At 41.0% G+C, this 19,936-nt stretch overlaps 1 protein-coding gene across 3 annotated transcripts in view; it reads left to right on the top strand.

Moving 5' to 3' along the window:
• ly75 (lymphocyte antigen 75) overlaps positions 1 to 19,936 on the top strand; it is a 111,997-nt gene that overhangs the window by 41,750 nt on the left and 50,311 nt on the right. For all 3 annotated transcript variants that reach the window (XR_008723732.1, XM_055638125.1, XM_055638124.1), the window contains exons 12-16: positions 7,204 to 7,400; positions 9,135 to 9,277; positions 10,928 to 11,009; positions 12,323 to 12,394; positions 16,931 to 17,045. Coding sequence is in view for 2 of the 3 variants with exons in the window: in XM_055638125.1 (XP_055494100.1) it covers positions 7,204 to 7,400; positions 9,135 to 9,277; positions 10,928 to 11,009; positions 12,323 to 12,394; positions 16,931 to 17,045 (609 nt within the window). In the remaining variant the exon portion in view is untranslated. The remainder of the gene's footprint in view (positions 1 to 7,203; positions 7,401 to 9,134; positions 9,278 to 10,927; positions 11,010 to 12,322; positions 12,395 to 16,930; positions 17,046 to 19,936) is intronic.

Genomic DNA, 19,936 nt, shown 5'->3' with positions numbered 1-19,936 from the left:
AAGACATGGGTTAATTGCCGACCATACATAATTAGTTAATTGCCCAGGGCCTGTAAGTGGCTTCCCCCCACTCTCCAGGGGCAATAAAAAGTTGTAAATCTTGTTCACCAGCTTAGTTTCACCAGCACTTTTGTCTACCTTTGATCCTTCAGTATCTCCAGTTCCTTCTTAACACTTCCCTGTGAATTTATTCTTTAATCCGATTATCTCCGAAGAGGCTCTCCCCACCTAAATATTCAATTCTCCAAATATGTTCTCTTCCCCAATCTACTTTATCTTCTCACCTTTTGTTCCTCATTGTGAGTTCCCTCAAACCTCCTTTTTGTAAGTCATAAGACAATTTTTCATCTACCTTCATTTCTCTCACACAGCACATGCTTCAACATCTTTTTGTTTGCTTCAAAACAGTAATCTTGCTTCATTTGCATTTTAAAAGACAACCTCTGTTATCATATCAAAACAAACTTTCCCAAAAGAACTCATTCAGAATCAGTAATCAATAATACATTTTCTTTTCTCTGTAATTTTGACATTTCCAATCTCATTTAACACTTTAATCGGGATGAGTCTTTTTTTTAACTTGGTTCAAAAGATTTATAATCAAACAACACATTTTATCCATCGAGTATAGCTCCGCCCCCCATTCATGCCTGTTTCTTAACTTTAAAGGACAAACTTCTTAAAGCGACACACAACTTTGCACATTGCTTCGAATTTCACACATTCCACATACAAAAAACATTGTTTTACAAGCAGTACATATACAAAAACATTGTTTTACCAGCAGTATATAATATTTCATCTTCATAGACATCTCTTTGTAATTTACTTTCCCTTTTTCTGACAAGACTTCTGTTTACCAAAATCCTGAGTACCTAACCCTAATTGGACATTGATCCAGATCATGATTAGTCAGACTCCCCTTGACTTTTCAGTCTCCCTATCCTATCCTCATTTCACCATTGAATTTTCCTGCATCCCCAATTTTTTATAACATAGTTGCTTGTCAGAAAAAGGATTTACCTCCTGGGTAATTTTGTTTTGCAATCCCCATTGAGTCTTTCCACCATCCCAGATACCTGTGGGTGGTGTACACAGTGAATTGCTGTTGGATATTAAAATGTGCACATATTTCCTTATTATTGGTGGTTGGTAGAGCTTTACTCCACCTACTAAATAAATCTAAAATCACTACGCAATATTTATAACACTGGGCCCTTGGCATTTCAATAAAACCAATCTGTATGCATTCAAACGATCATGATGGCATTGGGCGTCACCCCTGAGGGTATCCTAATTGGTTTGCCTGGATTATATCATTGGCAAATTTTACATTCAGAGGCCTGCCACCACATTTCCTTTGTTATCCTATCATTCCCTCCTTACCAGCATGGGTAAGACGGGTAAAAATGTATCGTATACACCAACTTGTCCAAGCGGGGTGTGCTGAATCAATGGCACAGCCCTCTTGTTTCCATAGTTATTATTATATACAAGAGGCGTCCCTCTGTAATATACATACCTCCCTCATGTTTGGCAGGACCGTTCTATTTGCTAGCATCTGTTTAGCTGCTGTCACTATGCATTTGGATGTACAGGCTGCACTGTTTGGATACACTATCAGCAACCCATTGCCTTTTGCTATAGAGTCCCCAGCACCAGTGTGTGCAGTACATTTAATAATGATCAGCTGTTCTGGTAGCATCAATGCCTTAAACAAATTACACACAGAAAGGGATTCCCGTGCTCCCAATCCTGGAGAGCTTTGTAAGGTCAGAACTTCAAGTTATAGGGATGTTACTGACGGAACTGTCCCAGGTAAAGATGCCATTGCTACTGGTAGGGCATAGGGAGGTGGACATCTCACAAGATTATCTAACTCCTCCTCATTTTCATTACCAAATAGGGTCGTCGTGCCAGACATGAAGTCTCCTCCAGAGGATTTACCAGTACTGGGTTTATTTTTTACGAACCATCACCTGTTTCTCACCTCCTGCCTGTCTTTTAATTCTATTCTCTTGTTCCTCTGCCCACTGGCATTCTAGTTGCAATAATTTCCATCCTTTCCTAGTGCTATCCTAGTTTCTTAACTCTATCTAGCAAAGTTACAAAATTGTGAGATTTAAAAAAAATCAAATCTGCAATTTATCCCATCAGATAAAGCATAACAATAAGTTTAATTTGACACCTAATTCACTTTCATATCTCAAGTAATAAAAAAGTTATGGCCATTTTCATACTCGGAAATTAGCATCTTGCTCCCTATTGATTTTCTATGGACATAACAAAAAAAAAACTGTGATCATGGACCGTCAAAAGCCCATAACCTTCTTAAAAATTAAGAGAACTGAATGAAATTTTCAGTTATCATAGATTGAACCATTCTGACACAAATATAAAATAATCTTACTTGGATGACCTGAAATAAAAGCATATAATTAGTTAGTTACCCAATTGTAGCTAATTTCAAACTTCAATTACTAGATCTAAACATCTATCCATTTCTTAATAAATGATTAACATTTTTAAACAGCCTAAGTGTCCAAATAATAGTCACAAATAATTCACAATAAAACATGATTTTTAAATCTCATTTACATCAATTTATAGGCCAAATGGAAGGAATTTAGTGTTCAATTGCTGTAAATTAAAGTCTATTTTAAATCGGCTTTCTAGTGGGTTCCTGTCTTCCTTTCCCATATCAACACCTCTGTTTATTTAATTGTCTCATCATACCATGTGCCCCCTACAGGCCAGGCTTCATCCCCTAACCATGTGGTCAACTTGTAACTTAACATTCTAAATTTCTTATTATACATAGGATTCAAATAACACATATATAGGACCGGTATCCATAGCATTCCCCATAGATAAATAGAAAGAGAGAGAGAGAGAAAACAGACTTCTTAATTCCGAATCGTCCCAAATATATCAACCAGGCCGACCCACTAAATGAGACCCCAGTTTCTCAATTTGGCTGACTTTTTTTTTTAACTCTTTAATATACGACCCAAGTGTCTCAACGAAGCAGACCCGCTAACCGAGACCCCAGTTTTTTTTTCAACTTGGCAGACTTCTTAATACTGTAATATACAACGTCACTTATTTCTCAACCCGACAAAGCTTCGGATATCTCAATAAGCCAGACACACACCTCAACCCCCGTATCTCAACCCGACAAATCACGGATATCTCAACAAGGCTGATGAGCCCTTAGTAGAGAGAGAAAAAGAGAAAACAAAGAGAGATAGACAGAGAGAGAAAAAGAGAAAGAGAAACCGCTCAAGTCCTTCTTAAAAATATACATAAGACCTTTCTTAAAAATACATGCACAATTCTGTCTTAAAAATACATACACAATCCCTTCTTTAAAAAAAAAAAAACCATATAAAGCCCAACTGGTCTTACCTTTGTCTGTTTCTAAGAACCTCGGCAGGGAACCAAGTCAACCTCTGATGAAGGATCACAGATGTTCCCGGGAGTTTCTAGGGAGTCGGTCTTACAAGGGGACCGATAGAGCTCAGTTATCTCCCTTCCAATCCCGGCAACCTCCGCAACCGCTTGCACAGTCAGCCGTTGATGTGGTCCCAGCGAGGCCTGCATAACTACGCCAATGAAAAAGCTACTTATCTTAACTACTAAACCAGGTTCGCTTCTTAATAAACAGACACCACACAAACTGTTTGGTAGACCAGTTCAAAACTTTACTTAACATCGGCCGATGGAAGGGAGGGAGAACTCCAGTCAAGTGACCAACACAGACACTTGACTGTGCTCAGTCACCTTCCCTGAACAACAGAATTACATTGCTTTAAATAGGTTTTTTGTCCCCTTATCACATTCCACAGACATTAGTCATGGTCAGAAGTACTGGAAAAGGTTTCCACAGAATGCATCACATCAAACCTTTTTTTTACATGGTACAAGATATACTAAAAACATTGGCTATTTGCTTTATCTCCAAATAGACCACCCCTAGCTCTTTTCGCTGCTTCCTCTGTCATTTGGTCCCTCATAAACATAGGTCATTTGTTTACAAAGATGTGACTGTTTATTTCTCTCTTCCTTTATTGCCTCCTCCCCCATAAACATTGGCATTTGGTTTATGGCATCTTACTTTCAAAGATATCTCTCTAACTCCTTCACTTGGGAGACAATGTTATCTCACACACCCCGCAACCTGAGGAAAGCCTAATTTGACACTAAATATAAGCTGTAAGCTAGCCCAGAAGCCAATTTAATATCTTCTTATATTTTTAACTAAAACTTGGCTTCATCAACGCCATGTCTAGATTACTTTTGGAATCAGAAGTTACCCCAAACAGAGAGGACGTGTTTTATTTCTCTCATGTAGATGAGTTACCTATCACTTCAGGGAACATTCGGAAGGCTACTCGCACTGACAGACTTTTGTCAAGAGTACAGGAGTATGTTACAAATGGATGGCCAAACAAAGATGCCATATTCAGAGGCAGAACTGAAACCATTCTTTGGACGTAGGAATGAACTCTCAGAAGACAAAAGGTGTGTCTTGTGGGGAGTGAGAGTTGTAATCCCTGAAAGATATGGAGTAAAATTGCTAGGAGATCTTCATGATCAGCATTTGGGAATGTGTCTAACAAAAAGTCTAGCTAGAAGCTATCTATGGTGGCCTGGTCTAGATAAGAACATAGAACAAACAGTGAAAGAATGTAGCACATGTCAAGCAGTTGGAAAGAATCCACCAACAGTACCGCTACAGCCATGGAAATGGTTGATCAGTGAGAGACATGACAAACATTAGCAAATGATCATGGAGAAATTGTCAATATAAAAACAACAAAAAATTGTGGACGCAGCCCAGACCATCACACAAACCAATCTCCCATTGACTGTGTCTGCACTTCGCGCTGCTTCGTCAAGGCCACCAGTATAATTAAAGACAAGTCTCATCCCAGTCACTCAATAAACTAAATAAATGGTGAAAAATTTACTCCATTGTCACTGATGTTGATCCTGGTAATTTTATAGTCCCCTGTGATGATGCAAATTTGGGGTGAATATGTTGATTGGAGTAACGATGGTACTTAAAACTATAGAACCAGACAAAGTTTCATTTTTAACCATAACTATCTGCATGATATCCTGAAAGTGTATCAAAACTTAAGATTTATAGTATTGTTTAATGATAAAAAAGCAAATGGAAGCAAAGATATACACACACACCGTCTGGGAGATCCAAGAACAAGCACATTTTGGCCATTTCCCCACATTCCGCAGTCATGGATTGTTTTAGAAGAGTGCGTTTCCAGAGTGTCTTAGCTTCCCAGCTCTAATCCCAGGTCTGTGAGAACCCCTTGTGTAAAAAGAAATCCTGGAATGCCTCTGGTTACAAACCAAGTAAAGATATGGGCCAAACTTTGGCAGGTGGAACTAATATAGATGGGGTATCTTGGACGACATGGGCAAGTTGAGCTGAAGAGCCTGCTTTCATGCTGTATGACTGACATCGATACAAGAAGGTATTTCTGTGGCAAGTTGCAGTCTTCTAACTAAATAAACATGTTGCTGGAGCATGATTTGGCCATGTCACGTGATAAAGAATTATATCTGATTTCTGGCTGGAGCTGATAAAACATGAAGCAGTCTAGGGGGGAGGCATTGGTCTTTGAAGCTTAATGAGCACAACATCTTCTCCCTCCCTGCAATGCTGACAGGGATCCAAATTTAAATAGTCAAGAGTGTTTAATTGTCATATGCACTGACAGCACAATGAAATTCTTACTTGCATAACAGTTCTGTAAACGCAGTACACAGAGATAATGTATCATAAGCAAAATTCAATAAATGAAAACCCTAATTCTAGTGCTAAAAAAGCCCTTTGGATGCAACCGAAGACAATCTATAGTTTATGCGATAGTTAATTAAAGACACACAGTGCTGGAGTAACTCAGCGGGTCAGGCAACATCACTGGAGAGCATGGATAGGTGACATTTTGGGTCGGGGCCCTTCTTCAGACGTGTATACATTTATAGGTTAATGTTGTGTTGATGTAATGACTGGCCATTGTGGCGGCTTCTTGCCTTGGTCCAGCCTGCTCCACGATGTATCAACAGGCTTGGTAGACTCTCAGATCCTTATAGATCGTGAACTAGCAGAGGGATAGTAATAAATGTACAAACACACTTTCTGTAAGTGTCGTAATAAAAACCAAAGATTTTCAAAAAATATTTATAAGAGTTTACATATTTTCCAATAACGAGTATTCAATTCAAAGTCCAAGGATGTGAGATAAGCACAAAATTTAGACTTAGACTTAGATCCTTTATTTGTCATTCAGACCTTTCGGTCTGAACGAAATGTCGTTGCCTGCAGCCATACATGTAATAATAAACAACAAAACACACAATAAACACAAATTAACATCCACCACAGTGAGTTCACCAGGCACCTCCTCACTGTGATGGAGGCAAAAATCTTCACGGGAGCGCCGTCCCAGGCTCGAGTCGTGCCGCTGCCTCCGGAGCATCTCAGCCCCGCGAGGGGCCGTCCTCACCGGAGCGCCGAGTCGTGCTGCTGCCACTGGAGCGCCCGAACGCCGCCACAGCTCGAAGACGGCCAGCCTCGCGTTGGTGAGTCCTGGCTGGCTCTACCTCCGGAGCCTCGAGGTCGGTCGCAGGTTGGAGGCCGCCAGCTCCGCCATTAGGCCTCAGCGCAGACGGAGGCAGAGAAGGGGGATACGACAAGAAAAAGTCGCATTCCCCCGAAGGGAGAGACAGAAAGCCCTCCTGTTTCAGCCTCCCACCACACATAACACAACCTAATAACCAAAAATTTAACTAAACAACACAAAAATAACAACACAAAAAAGTAAAAACAGACGGACTGCAGGCGAGCTGCAGCCGTTCAACAGCGCCGCAACTTCCGAAAATGTTGGAGTAACTCAGCAGGTCGGGCAACATCTATGCAGAGCTCAGATTGGTGGCATTTCAGGTCAGGGCCCTTCTTCAGACCCGAAACATCACCTATCCATTTTCTCCAGAGATGCTTCCTGAGCCACTGAGTCACTCCAGCACTTTGTATCTATCTTTGGTGTAAACCAGAATCTGCAGTTCCTTTTTATTCCAATAATCTGAGTGTGATCTCATACTTTGTGATCATATTTAAAATGAACAAATTATGAATGTTGCACAGATGTTATTTACAGGAACTCCTTGTTTCAGATGCTCCAGGTGGATGTGTCATTATGACAACAGGACAATCTCTTGGTCGTTGGGCAGTTGGGAACTGTAAGACGATAAATGCAATGTCCATTTGTAAGAAGAGTATTGCCAATAACACGGGAACTGAAGAAAAGCTTCCAACAGGTCCTTGCCCCACTGGTTGGCTGACGAATGCCGAAATCCATCACTGTTACAAGGTGAATAACTGAAATTTGTTCATGTGTATATGGGAATAAATGAACAAAATCTTATACCAACAACATTGAAAGGTGAAATAGTTAAACATGCTAACAGGTGAAATGCCAGAGAGGAATTGGTAACAAGATTCAATGTGGAAAATACAATTAACCATCTCTGAAATGGGTTGTCAAGGGTTGTGGAGAGACAGCATAAGAATGGAGTTGAGCAGAAAGGATATGATTGAATGGCGAAGTAGACCTGATGGGCCAAATGGCCTAATTCTACTCCTAAAACTTAGGAACATAAACCAAAATGCATTTTCACGAGATCTGCATTTTACCTTTTTCCATTAATGAAACTTTTGAAGTAAGTGGCTGATGGCCTCTTAAAAGGAGTTATCTGAACCAGTTGCCATTGATTATTGCATATTTCCTTAAAGTACAAAGTGGAATAAGAAAGGAAACTTTTAATAACGTTGCCATTCCTAATTTCTCTTGCTGGGAGGATGTGTAACTGGAAATATTTAACCTCTAGCCTTTGTTACTTGTACCAATCAAACCCTCCCTCAGCTGTATCTGCCCATCTTGCTAGGCTTTGCCTGACTTCCAAGCCATTCTTCCAACTTTCCTTCCCCTCTTCCCCCTCTGTAGAAGTGTCCCGACCCAGAAACGTCCTCAGTCCATTCCTCCCTCCACATATGCTGCCTGATCTGCTGAGTTCCTCCATCTTCTTGTTTTAGTTTTGATCCCTTCTTAACCCAGGGACACTGAGTGATGCTCTGCATTCTGCACAACATCCTTTGAAGTGAATAAGGTGGTCTAACCTCCTTTCCCATCTTTGCATTGTCAGCCATGCTGCTGAACGCACTGCAACATTTCTGTATAGACAAGTACCAGATGCATTTTTTGAAAGATCAGGGGTCTCATGGCTATGGGGAACCCGCTGATGAGGATGTGTGGCCTGGGGCAAATAAGCAACGATCACATTGAATCTGTGGGATCGCACTGTGCTGCCGCACAGCGTCCGAGACTCCAGTTAGACCCTGACCTCGGGTGTTGTGTGGACTTTGAACGTTCTCCCTGTGACTATTCAGGTTTCGTCCAGGTGCTCTGATTTCTCCCACATCCCAAAGATGTGCGTGTTTATTGGCTATTTAGTCTCTGTAAAATTGACTCTAGTGTAAATTTATCGGCTAATTAGCCTCTAAAATTGACTCTAGATGCAAAAGTGGGATAACAGAACGAGTTTGAACGGGTGGGTGATCAATGTTCGGCGTGGACTCAATGGGCCCAAGAGCCTGTCTCCATGCTGTATCTGTAAACTAAATCAAAGTACCTGCATTTTCATGAATGCTTCCCTATTGTATTCACATCTTACTCTGGGGAATTATCGATGAGCAGACTCCCACTGCAGCAAACCTGTACAATGAGATTCCCTCAATCACTGTAGCTCATCATTGTTGCCTGCTGCACTTCTTACAGCCCTGCTCTCTGAACCATGTATCTGCCCCAAATGGTACCAGCATCTGAGCTGTGTTCAGCAATGTCTGGTAGAATCCATGTTCTCCAGACAAGCTGCCTGACCCACTGTATTACTCTAACATTATGTGTCTGTCTTACAGAATGAATGTCCTTAACTCACTGAGTATTCTTGTCCTTTTGTGCCCTGGGTCGCCACACAATTCATGATAACTTTTTATTTTGAATTTTGCCAGACAAAGGAATAACAATCACTTCAAATTGAATTTGTAGATATTTCATCACGAGAGAGTGGTAAGAAAGAGAACCTGGGAAGAAGCTGAGCGATTCTGTGAGGCTTTGGGAGCCCATCTACCAAGTTTCAGTCACCACGATGAAATGGTATATCTTCACAGCTTGCTGCGAAAAACAATCAGGTAAGTGGAGCAACATAAATGTGTGGAGTTTTACTTACTTATTTCTTTTATTAGAGTCCTACAGGCCCTTTGACAAAACTTGCCCACACTGACCAACAAACCCCATCTACACTAGTCCCATCTCGCTGCATTTGGCTGGATAATAACTTAGAGGTCCAAGCAATTTTGTTCAAATACATAATTTAAACTTTGCAAATGTTTTTCAGTGTTCCGATTTGGATAATCCATATCTAATCACAAACTCATAGAGCTGTGCAGCATGGAAGCTAGCCCTTAGGCCCAATTTATCCATATTGATAAACTACTTTTAAATTGAAATAAACCGAATTATAAATGAATTGCATTTTTTTTTAAACCGAATGGCAACTAGCTGCATTGCTTGTGTAACGTTCAAATTATTCAATGAATCAAAACCCTGTCATGCAAAACTGGTGTGAAATTATTGGGAATTGAAAGTGGTGATTAGTTTTGAGGAAGAGGAACAAAGCAGTTTAATTGGAAGTGGGAAAGAAGAGTTGAACAACTCAAACCTATTGTTTGCTTAAAGGTCCTTTTAAAGCTGTCTGTCAAAAGTGTAGGAACAAGGAACTGCAGATGCTGATCCACAAAAAAATGACAAAGTGCTGGAGTAACTGCAGGTTAGATAGCATCCCTGGAGAACATGGATAGGTGACGTTTCAGATTGAGTCCCATCTCCAGACACCACTTCTGTCAGAAGTATACTTGTCTTTATGTGGTCACTGTGGTGGATGTTAATATGTGTTTATTGTTGTTTTATTGTATTATTATATGTATGACTGCTGCAATTTTGTTCAGACTTCGGTCTGAATGACAATAAAGGCTATCTATCTATCTATCTATTATAGGTTGATGTGACTGGGAAGAGAGAGTTTTACTCAACACTAACATTTCATCAATAGAATATTTTAAAAAAGTAGTCATTTATATCATGTCTTGCATGTCCTGTTTGGAATATCTCAGTTATAGTCAATTAAGTATTTTTGAAGCAATGTACAGTTGCAATGTAGGAAACACAATAGCCATTGGTGATCAACAGGTTTGGAACAGACAGCAGTTAATCTGCCTTTTCTGTTGTATATTTTCAAGATTATTTTTATTTTAGTTGAAGTATAGTCATGCAGCACAGAAGTAGGGCCTTCAGCCCAACCTGTCCAAGCCGACCAAAGTGCCCCATCTAAACTGGTCCCATTTGCCTACATTTGGCTCATATTCCTCTAATCCTTTCCTATCGACATGCCTGTCCAAATGTCAGCATTCCAAAAACCTTCACCACTCTATCCACTTGCGGCGTCACTTTCAGGGAACTATGTACTTGTTCTCCTTGATCTTTCTGCTCTTCAGCAGTTCCCAGGCCGTTGCTGTTCACTGTGAAGATCCTGCCCTAGTTTGATGTACCAGAAAATGTAACTTCTCGTTCTTGGCTGACTTACACTCCATTAGTATTCCTCTGCCCACTTGCCCAGCTGGTCAAAATGCCACTAATTCTTGATAACCATTGTCACTTTGGATAATGCCACCTGTTAGTGTTAACTGGAGTCCAAATAGAATGTGAACAACTTTGAGGAACAAAATGACATATCATCTTCCTATGTTTTTCAAATGTATTGTATCCTTCCTTTCCTTCTGCAGTGATGAACGGTGGTTTTGGGTTGGATTAAACAAGAGAAATCCAGATTCCAAAGGCTCTTGGGAATGGAGTGATGGCCGGCCGGTAAATGTCATCTTTTCTGGTGTTTATTTTTAATGGGTTATTTTTTAAACACTATCTTATAGAAGTTCGCTGGTTGTGTCTCTAAAGCATGTGTGGACAATTTACACCCATGATAAACATTGACACAAGGCGTTTGCTGATCTTCACAATGAAGTCAAGAGATCTTTTCTGTCCATCAGGGAGAGCAACCATTGGTTTAACATCTTGTGGAAGTATTGTTACCTCCGCTAAGTGTTCCCTCAGAACTGCCCTGGAGTATAAGTCTAGATTCATGAGCTTCACTTGCTGAAGTGGATCTTGAATATCGGATGTTCTGATGAGAGGGCCAATTAAAGATGAAACATTTCATTCAGCACTGACCCGAATTTCCACTTAAGCTAATAAGAACATTCAGGACCCAAATGCCCACATTTGAATTAGGAGGTAGAGATTGGTTTAAAAAAAAAAAAGACTTTTGCTTCTCCATATTCATTCGTTAACCAGTGTGGTTTCAAAGGAGTCCATCCGGCTGACACACCTGTTTAGAACATAGAAATCACAGCCCTTTGGCCCACAATGTCCATGCTGAACATGAAGCTAAGACCAACTCTTATCTGTCTGCATGTATTCCATATCCCTCCATTACCTGCATATTCATGTACTTCTCCAAAAGCCTCTGAAATTCCACTGTCGCACCTGCCTCCATCACCTTCCCTGGCGATGCGTTACAGGTACTCACCATCTTCTGTGTCAATAAAAACTTCCTCTCCTTTAAACTTTGCCTCCATAGTCTTGTTCAGTTTCTTTCATTAATTACCATTTGGTGCCCAAGAAATTTGAAATAAAAAATGTCCCACATGCATACCTTGCACAATATACCAATTAAAATCAATTTCTCTCCTGTGTAACTGCACATTAAATTGAATCAATGTGTTGCTTTGTGAATTTTCTTTTGTTTCCGCCACATTTGAGGTTTTATTTCCAAGCCAGTGGGGAAACTAGCGTTACAGAGTGCAGATTGAAGATTCCTTTCACTGACCTCCACAGCTGGTATAGTCGCTGCATTACAGCACCGGAGACCTGGGTTCGATCTTGACCTCGTGTGCTATCTGTGAGGAGTTTGCACGTTCTCCCTGCGATTGCATGCGTTTCCTCGGGCTTTCCTCGGGCATTCCTCCCACATCCCAAGAGGTGCGGGTTTGTAGGTTGATTGACTTTCTGCAAATTGGCCCTCGAATGTAGGTAGTAGATGAGAAAGTGGGATAACATAGAACTAGTGTGAATGAGTGATCGATGGTCGCCTTTTATCCTGTTGTGTTTTAATGTTTTTGTAGGTTTCCTTGGTGGTCTTACCAGTTGAATTTAAAGAAGATGATTTTGCTGTGCGAGATTGTAGTGCATTTCAGGTAAGACTTCAGTCTTGCTGGCAAAGTGAAAAACAGCACCTTGTATTCCACCTGGGTAGCCTACAACCCAATAGTATGAATGATGAATGTGTCAAGTTCAGATAACCAATGCCACATTTATTTCTTTCCCATTTCTACTGGACCATCTAGGTTGTCTCCCTTCTGAGGGAGGGCCCCAACCGAAAAATTGCTTATCCATCGTCACCCGAGATGCTGCCTGAGCTGCTGAGTTACTCTGACCTTCTGATTCACTTCTGACCTATCCTTCCTAACCCTTCCTGCACCTGATTTTGCACCACCTTCCAATCGCTGTCTTTACCTTACCTCGCCCTTCCCCCACCTGGCTCCATCTGCCCATTTTTTTGTTTTTTTATTTCTTCATCTTTTGGCCACCCATCAGCATTTGTCTCTAACACTCCCCTCTTTTTCCCTCGTCCACCTCCAAATGCCCGTCATCCCCCCCACCTCGCCTCAACTTCCTACCCCCTGTCATGCTCTTCCCTCTCACCTCTTTACACCATCTCTCTGCACTCTACTTCCTGGTCCAGGTCATGACCCAAAACATTGACAACCCCATGACTCCACAAATCCTAATGGATCTGCTGAGGTCTTCCAGCTGATTTTTTCTTGAGGCATTTGCTTAAGGTCTTATTTCCTAGCTGGCAATGGGCCTTTGTAGTCAGCTGCAGCTTTGACTATGTAAGATGGTGCTAAAATCTGGTGACTATTGCATATGGACTCAGTGGGCAGTTCCAATGTATGAGGTACTTAATCTGGGAAATATGGCAATAATTTCACTGAGTCAAAAGCAAAAAGTATTTCACCGTACCTTTGGCACGCATGACAATAAACAAACCATTGAACCATTAGAAATAATTTTAGTCAGGGTGCTGTGACTGTGTTGAAGCCACATTTGTTACCCAGCCTGATTTACTCTGATGGGATGGGAGTGAAATCTTTATTTAAATTCCTTTTCCCCTAATTGTGCTCCTGAAATTTTGTTATCTGTTCTCGTTGTTAAGTACATTAGACTGGGAGATGTTCGCTCAGCAAGCACGTTAAGTTCCTCCAGCACAGTCTGTATCAAGGAAAGCACTAATGGTTGTGGGAATACGTAAGAAGTCACTGGCAAAGAAACTGATCGAGCACACTGCCCAATCCCTTAATGAGAGTCAAGAGTGTTTAATTGACATGTGCTGAACAGGAAACAATTAACTTCTTACTTGCAGCAGCATAACATGTCTACTCAGATATAATAAACAAAAAAAAAATCAAATATTTATATTATTTATTTATTTGTTTATACTTTAGTCTAAAACAAAAGACCAAAGTCCCAAATGCAACCAAGAGTGCTTAGTTTGGAGTTTAGTAGGTATTTGTAGTGTTCAAGGAGCCTGCAGGTTGTTGGGAAGAAGCTGTGCTTGAAACTTGCAGGACGTGGTTTTCCATGTGCGGATGTGGCGTTGAAGGACGAGAAGCCGAAGCAAAGAAGTGGAAGCCAAATAACCGAACGGAAACAAAGCCGAAACGCCAACTAACTGAAAGGGCAGGACGCCTAAAAACTAACCGAATGGACGCGGTTGGTCCAGACCCCTGCGTCCATCACATCACTGGCCGGTGGAGACAGGAGTGTGGGAGTCATTTTCCCACACAAGCCATAGGTGACTGGGCACTCTGAACCCGAGCACCAAGTGGCCAAAGGAGCCCCCACTTTTCGGCTGAGCGTCCATTCGGCGGTTAGTTGGCTTGTAGGCGACGCAGCCTTTCGGTTAGTTTGCATTTAGGCATCCCACCCTTTCGGTTGGTTGCCGTTTTGACTTTGTACCTTTTGATTATTTGGTGTTTCGACTTTGTTTCCGTTCGGTTATTTGGCTTCTACTTCTTCGCTTCGGCTTCTCGTCCTTCGACGCCGTGTCAGGGTACCGAAGTTTTCAGGCTGCTGTACCTTCTTACTGATGGCAGGTGTGAAATGCAAGTGTGGCCAGGCTGGTGTGAATCTTTGATGAAGCTGGCTGCCTTTTTGAAGCTGAGGTTTGTCGAGTTTTACACTGGTGAAGACATCCAGTGAGCAGTGAATGTTGCATTACACTTCTGAATTGAGTGTGGAGAGCACAAAGGCGCAGCGGTAGAGTTCCTCCCTTACAGCACCAGAGACACCGGTTCGATCGTGACGAGTGGGTGCTATCTGTATAGAGTTTGTATGATCTCTCTGTGACCGTGAGGGTTTTCTCTGGGTGCTCTCGTTTCCTCCTACACTCCAATGACTTACAGGTTTGTGGGTTAATTGTCTTTCGTTATATAGGATAGTGCTGTGCTAGAGTACAAGATGATTGCTGGTCAGTGCGGCCTCAGTGGGCAGTAAAGCCAAGCATTTTAATGGCCAGGCTGAGTCTCTACAATATTTGATCAGTTGCAATGATGAGAATGATCCAGTTCGACAGCCTGCCTTGGTGAATTTGACAGTATTTCAACATTTTTCGAGAATGGTCAGAAGCAAATAGTTTGCCCTGGGCTTTTTCACGTTGTTAGATGTGTATGTCAGTGGGTATTATCAACTTATCTCAGTTACAGCATTAGAAGAACTGAAAATACTGACTTCTGCAGTGAATTGTATGACTTCAAAACTTTAAATGCAAAATTTTACAGCTGATGGTAATTGGAGACTACTTTTAGTTTAACCTAAGCTGTTTCGACTTTACTTTTCTATAGAGATTCAGCACGGAAGCAGGCACATTGGCCCAACGAGTCTGTGCCGGCCAGCGATCACGACCCCACACACTAACCTACACACACTAGGGACAAATTTACAACTTATCAAAGCCAATTAACCTACAAGCCTGTATGCCTTGAGTAAGGATGGAAACCATAGCCCCCAGACAAAACCCCAGTGGTCACAGGTAGAGCATACAAACTCTGTACAGACACCACCTGTAATCAGGATGGAAACCGGGTGTCTGGTGCTGTAAGGCAGCAACTCTACCACTGCACCGCCTGTTCTTGCGATGGCAATTGATGTGCTGTCCACATACATTTCAAATGGGTATTGACAATTATTCATCTTTATAAACACATCTTTCCGAATTACAACAATTTGTGTATATGTCATCTCTTTTGAAACTCCCTCTGGAGTTTAGAAGGTTCTTTCATTTAATACAAGGCCCTCTCAGGCGATGTTGGACAGAGACCAACAGTTGGGTCAATGAAATGAATCTTGGACATAAAACACAATAAACAGAAACAGTAATGGTTGGCGTGATCACTTGGGCCACCTATGTTTCAGTTAGTTTACAGCCAGACACCTGACCTGGGTTGGTGCCTGCTAGAAAAGCCCAATTAAATGCTTGGAATAAGCTGCAATGAAATAAGAATTTCAATATCTTATTTGGTAGGAGTATTGCTTTTGTTATAGTCACATGTACAGGATACAGTGAAACACTTTGTGCGCTATCCAGTCAATTCATACTATACATGATAACAATTAAATCATAAACAGTACAATAGGTAGTGCAAAAAGTATCAGAATGCAGAATGTAGTATTATAGCTTTGTGGCGTTATCATTATAAAGAATGCAGATTAAAAAAAAAAAACTGAGAGCCACATAGAGAGATTTTGACTGCACCCATACGTAGAGTCATAAAGCAGAGAAACAGGCCCAACGTGTCTGTGCAGATCTTGATTCTTCTACACCTTTCCTGCCTATGTATCTGTCCAAGTGTCTTTTAAATTTTGTTATTGTACTTGCCTCCCCTGGCAGCTCATTCCATATACCCACCACACTCTTGAGTGGAAAATGTTGCCCCTTGGGTTCCGATCAGATTTTTCCTGTCTCACCTTAAATCTATGTCCTCTGGTCCCTGATTTCCCCTATTCTAGCTAAAAGTGTCTGTACATTCACCTGCCTATACCCCTCATGATATTATATACCTCTAAGATCTCCTTTCAGCCTCCTGCACTCCTAGGAATAAAGTCCTAGCCATCCCAATCTCTCCCTATAGCTCAGGCGCTCAAGTCCTGGCAACGAAGGCGACAGATAGCACAATGGGCTAAGAGTTCGGCTGGCGACCGGAAGGTAGCCGGTTCAAATCCCGCTTGGAGTGCATACTGTCGTTGTGTCCTTGGGCAAGACACTTCACCCACCTTTGCCTGTAATGGAATGTACGGCGGCAGGCGCGGGCACACCGCGACGCCCTGTGTCTCCCTTTCAAGGGAGATGCTAAAAATGCATTTCGTTGTCTCTGTACTGTACACTGACAATGACAATAAATTGAATCATTTCATTTCATTTCAACATCCTCGCAAATCTTTTCTGCACCCTTTCCTTTGAGAGATCTATTCGGTTATGTTTGGGTTTAATATTGTTGTGATACAGAGGTACAGTGAAAAATTTTGTTTCGTACCAGCACTGATATGTGAATGGAGTGCATTCAGCAGCAGAAAGTGGCAAACTATTGCTGCCGGCAACTAGAAGTGCCAAATATAATATAAATCTTCGAGATTAAATGGAGCCTTGTCTTAACCTTTTTGTATTTCTACAGACACAGAAACCTTTATGGAATTATTTTATGTTTGACATCCGAAGGAAATTTGAATATCACTTAATGCCTTTCCACTGCGACATTAGACTTGAATGGATTTGCCAGATACCGAAAGGTAAATGATTGTTTATCTAGCTTAACTATAACTGTAATCTCTGGTTGCATTTAAAAGATTTTTGGTTATGCAGGGAATGGAGGAATATGGGTTATGTGCAGGTAGATGGTGATCTTGGAATCATGTTCAGCACAGACATTGTGGGCTGAAGGGCCTGTTCTTGTGCTGTACTGTTCTATGTAATCACTTGCCACACTTCAATGAGATCTGTTGCCATTTTTTTTCTACAGCTTTAAATCACTAAATATTTGGTACCTCTTGTATCATCACAGAAAGTTTTGATATTATAGGAGATTTTTCTACATTTGCATGCTGACTGAAAGAGTCGTCTGGTTAAAATCCACTTCCATCTCTTAATCCATTGTGGAATTCCGCATTTCGTGTAATTCAAATGCATTTTCCTGTACTTTTCAATTGTGAGAATGGTTTCCATCTCTATCATAATTACAATGTGAATTTCCACAGCAGGCTGGATGGAGAAAAATCTCCCCAAATCTTGTTTAAGTATATTATAAATTAATTGATTAATATTCTCTTATTGTTGGATGGAAAATGGATTACTATTTTTCGTAATTTCATACTACTCAAATTCATATAGCTCAAATTACCACTATTTTGACAAGTAACTAAAAGTTATGAAAACTTTTCCAATGGCTGAAGTTGCATCCTTCCATCCAAAGATGATTAGAACTGTATGCCTTACAGCAAAAATAATGTTTCATACCATTAAACATGGGAGTAGAATTGGACCATTTCCTTGCCATTCGATCATGGCTGATCTGTCTTTCCCTCTCAACCCCATTTTCCCCTCTTCTCCCCATAACCTTGACTTCCTTTAGAATAATGAAAGGGCCACAATGAGAGAGGTTGAGAGATTTTGACTACACCATACGTAGAGTCATAACTTGTAGGACATGGACTTGTAGGGCCGAGATGGCCTGTTTCCGTGCTGTAATTGTTATATGGTTATAATAACCTCTCCTTATAGAGATACAGTGTGGAAACAGGCCCTTCGGCCACCGAGTCCGCGCCGACCAGCGACATTAGCACTGTCTTCACACTATGGACAATTTACAATTTTACCAATGTCTTTAGAATGTGGGAGGAAATAAGCGCACTCGGAGAAAATCCACATGGTCACAGGGAGAACACACAAACTCTGTACAGATGGCACCCATAGTCGGGATTGAACCCGGAACTCTGGCGCTATGAGGCAGCAACTCTACCGCTGCGCTACTGTGCCGCCATAACTTTCTTGCCTCCCTACTATTATCATCGGGTATATTGGGCTATGAGCTTTGAGGTTCATAATTTTTCAAAGCTTCTCTGTTCTGTAACCTTCTTTATAGGCCAGGCATGGCACTGGCTTGGTTGGGGAACTTGGTCAGCATGGACAAGGGCTGATGTGACTTTGTGGTGACTCTTCTATGACTCTAACTCCTTAATAGTCCCTCCTTTGCTACCCAATCTATTCTCCTTAATTACAGTGTTTACACTGCCACCTCTGTGAAGACACACAAAGTATTCATAAAGAACTACATTTAATTCTTCTGCCTCCAGGATTCCATTATGATGTCTAATCGATGTTTTGTTTTCCTAAGCTATCCTCTTTTTGTGTATTAGTAAAATCTCCTTAATTTTATTTGCTGGTTTTCATATTTATTTATTTGTAATTTATTTTTTCATTTTGGCCCTAGTCTTTTTACTATCCTTAAATTACTGCATATTGAGCCCTCCACACAGTCAACAAGCTATACAGCACAGAAATAGGCCATTTGGCTCAGTTTGTCCATGCCAACTAAAGTTTATATAATTAGCATATCTGACACAAGTGGGTGCAAGGAACTGCCGAGGCTGGTTTACCAAAAAAAGACAGTGTTGGAGTAACTCAGCGGGTCAGGTAGCATCTCTGAGAACATGGATAGGTAACGATTTGGGTCTGAAGAAGGGTCTCAACCCAAAACGCCACCTATCCATGTCTCTAGGGATGCCGTCTGACCCGCTGAGTTACTCCAGCACTCTGTTCCTTATCTGACATATGCTTCTCTTCTATAGTATATTCTGCACATGAACATCCAGAGAGCTTTAAGTTTGTTAATCTCACCATTTTTGTTTTAGGGGAACTTGTTTATTTTACTTCTCATTCTCAAGCCTGAATGCCTCCTATATAATGTTTCCAGTTAAAAAAAAAATGGTTGTATTCAACTAACAAGATCATTTAATTGCTGTAGTCTCTCCTTTTCCAGTACTGCATTACATTACTATCCCATGCATTAAAATGCCTCTTGCCTCATAATTCCCCTCCAACTGAGTGGGTTCCTTCTCCCAAACTAGTACAGAACTGCTCCCTCTTTTGGTATTCTGCACAGTAGCTAAAACAAAATTCTTCCAAAATGTATTTTCTTTATACAGCCTTTATATCTTTTACATGATTCTATCCTAATTGATATCAGTGTAGTCTAAATATTTTACTATTGCTGCCATATAATTGTTGAATATATAAAAGTTTTTCCACATGGTTGTTCTGCCTCCCTCTCACTGAATGGAGATCTGTTGTGCACTCCCAATAGTACATTTGTTCCCTCATTGTTCAAATGTGTGGTCCTGTTTGATAATCAATTTAGCATATACTTCAAATTCCCTGCACCTTGTATCCCCCTCCCAATCTCGAATGATTGGGAATGTTGCCATGCTTGCCCTGTTCAGGAATAGATCATGCTCTATATTAATGTGCATGCCTCAGCTATCTGAAGTTTGCAAGCTTGTGCATTGAAATATGTGGCATTTAACTAGTGTAGGTCTGTTATATTTTACTGCCTGTATCACTTGTGTCAATCCTTTGAACCCTTTTTTTTAATTTATTTTACTTTCGTAGCTTCCTAAATTATGAC

The sequence above is a fragment of the Leucoraja erinacea genome, chromosome 7 (genome assembly GCF_028641065.1).
Source record: "Leucoraja erinacea ecotype New England chromosome 7, Leri_hhj_1, whole genome shotgun sequence".
NCBI lineage: Eukaryota > Metazoa > Chordata > Chondrichthyes > Rajiformes > Rajidae > Leucoraja > Leucoraja erinaceus.
This window is presented reverse-complemented; position numbering and strand designations above follow the sequence as displayed.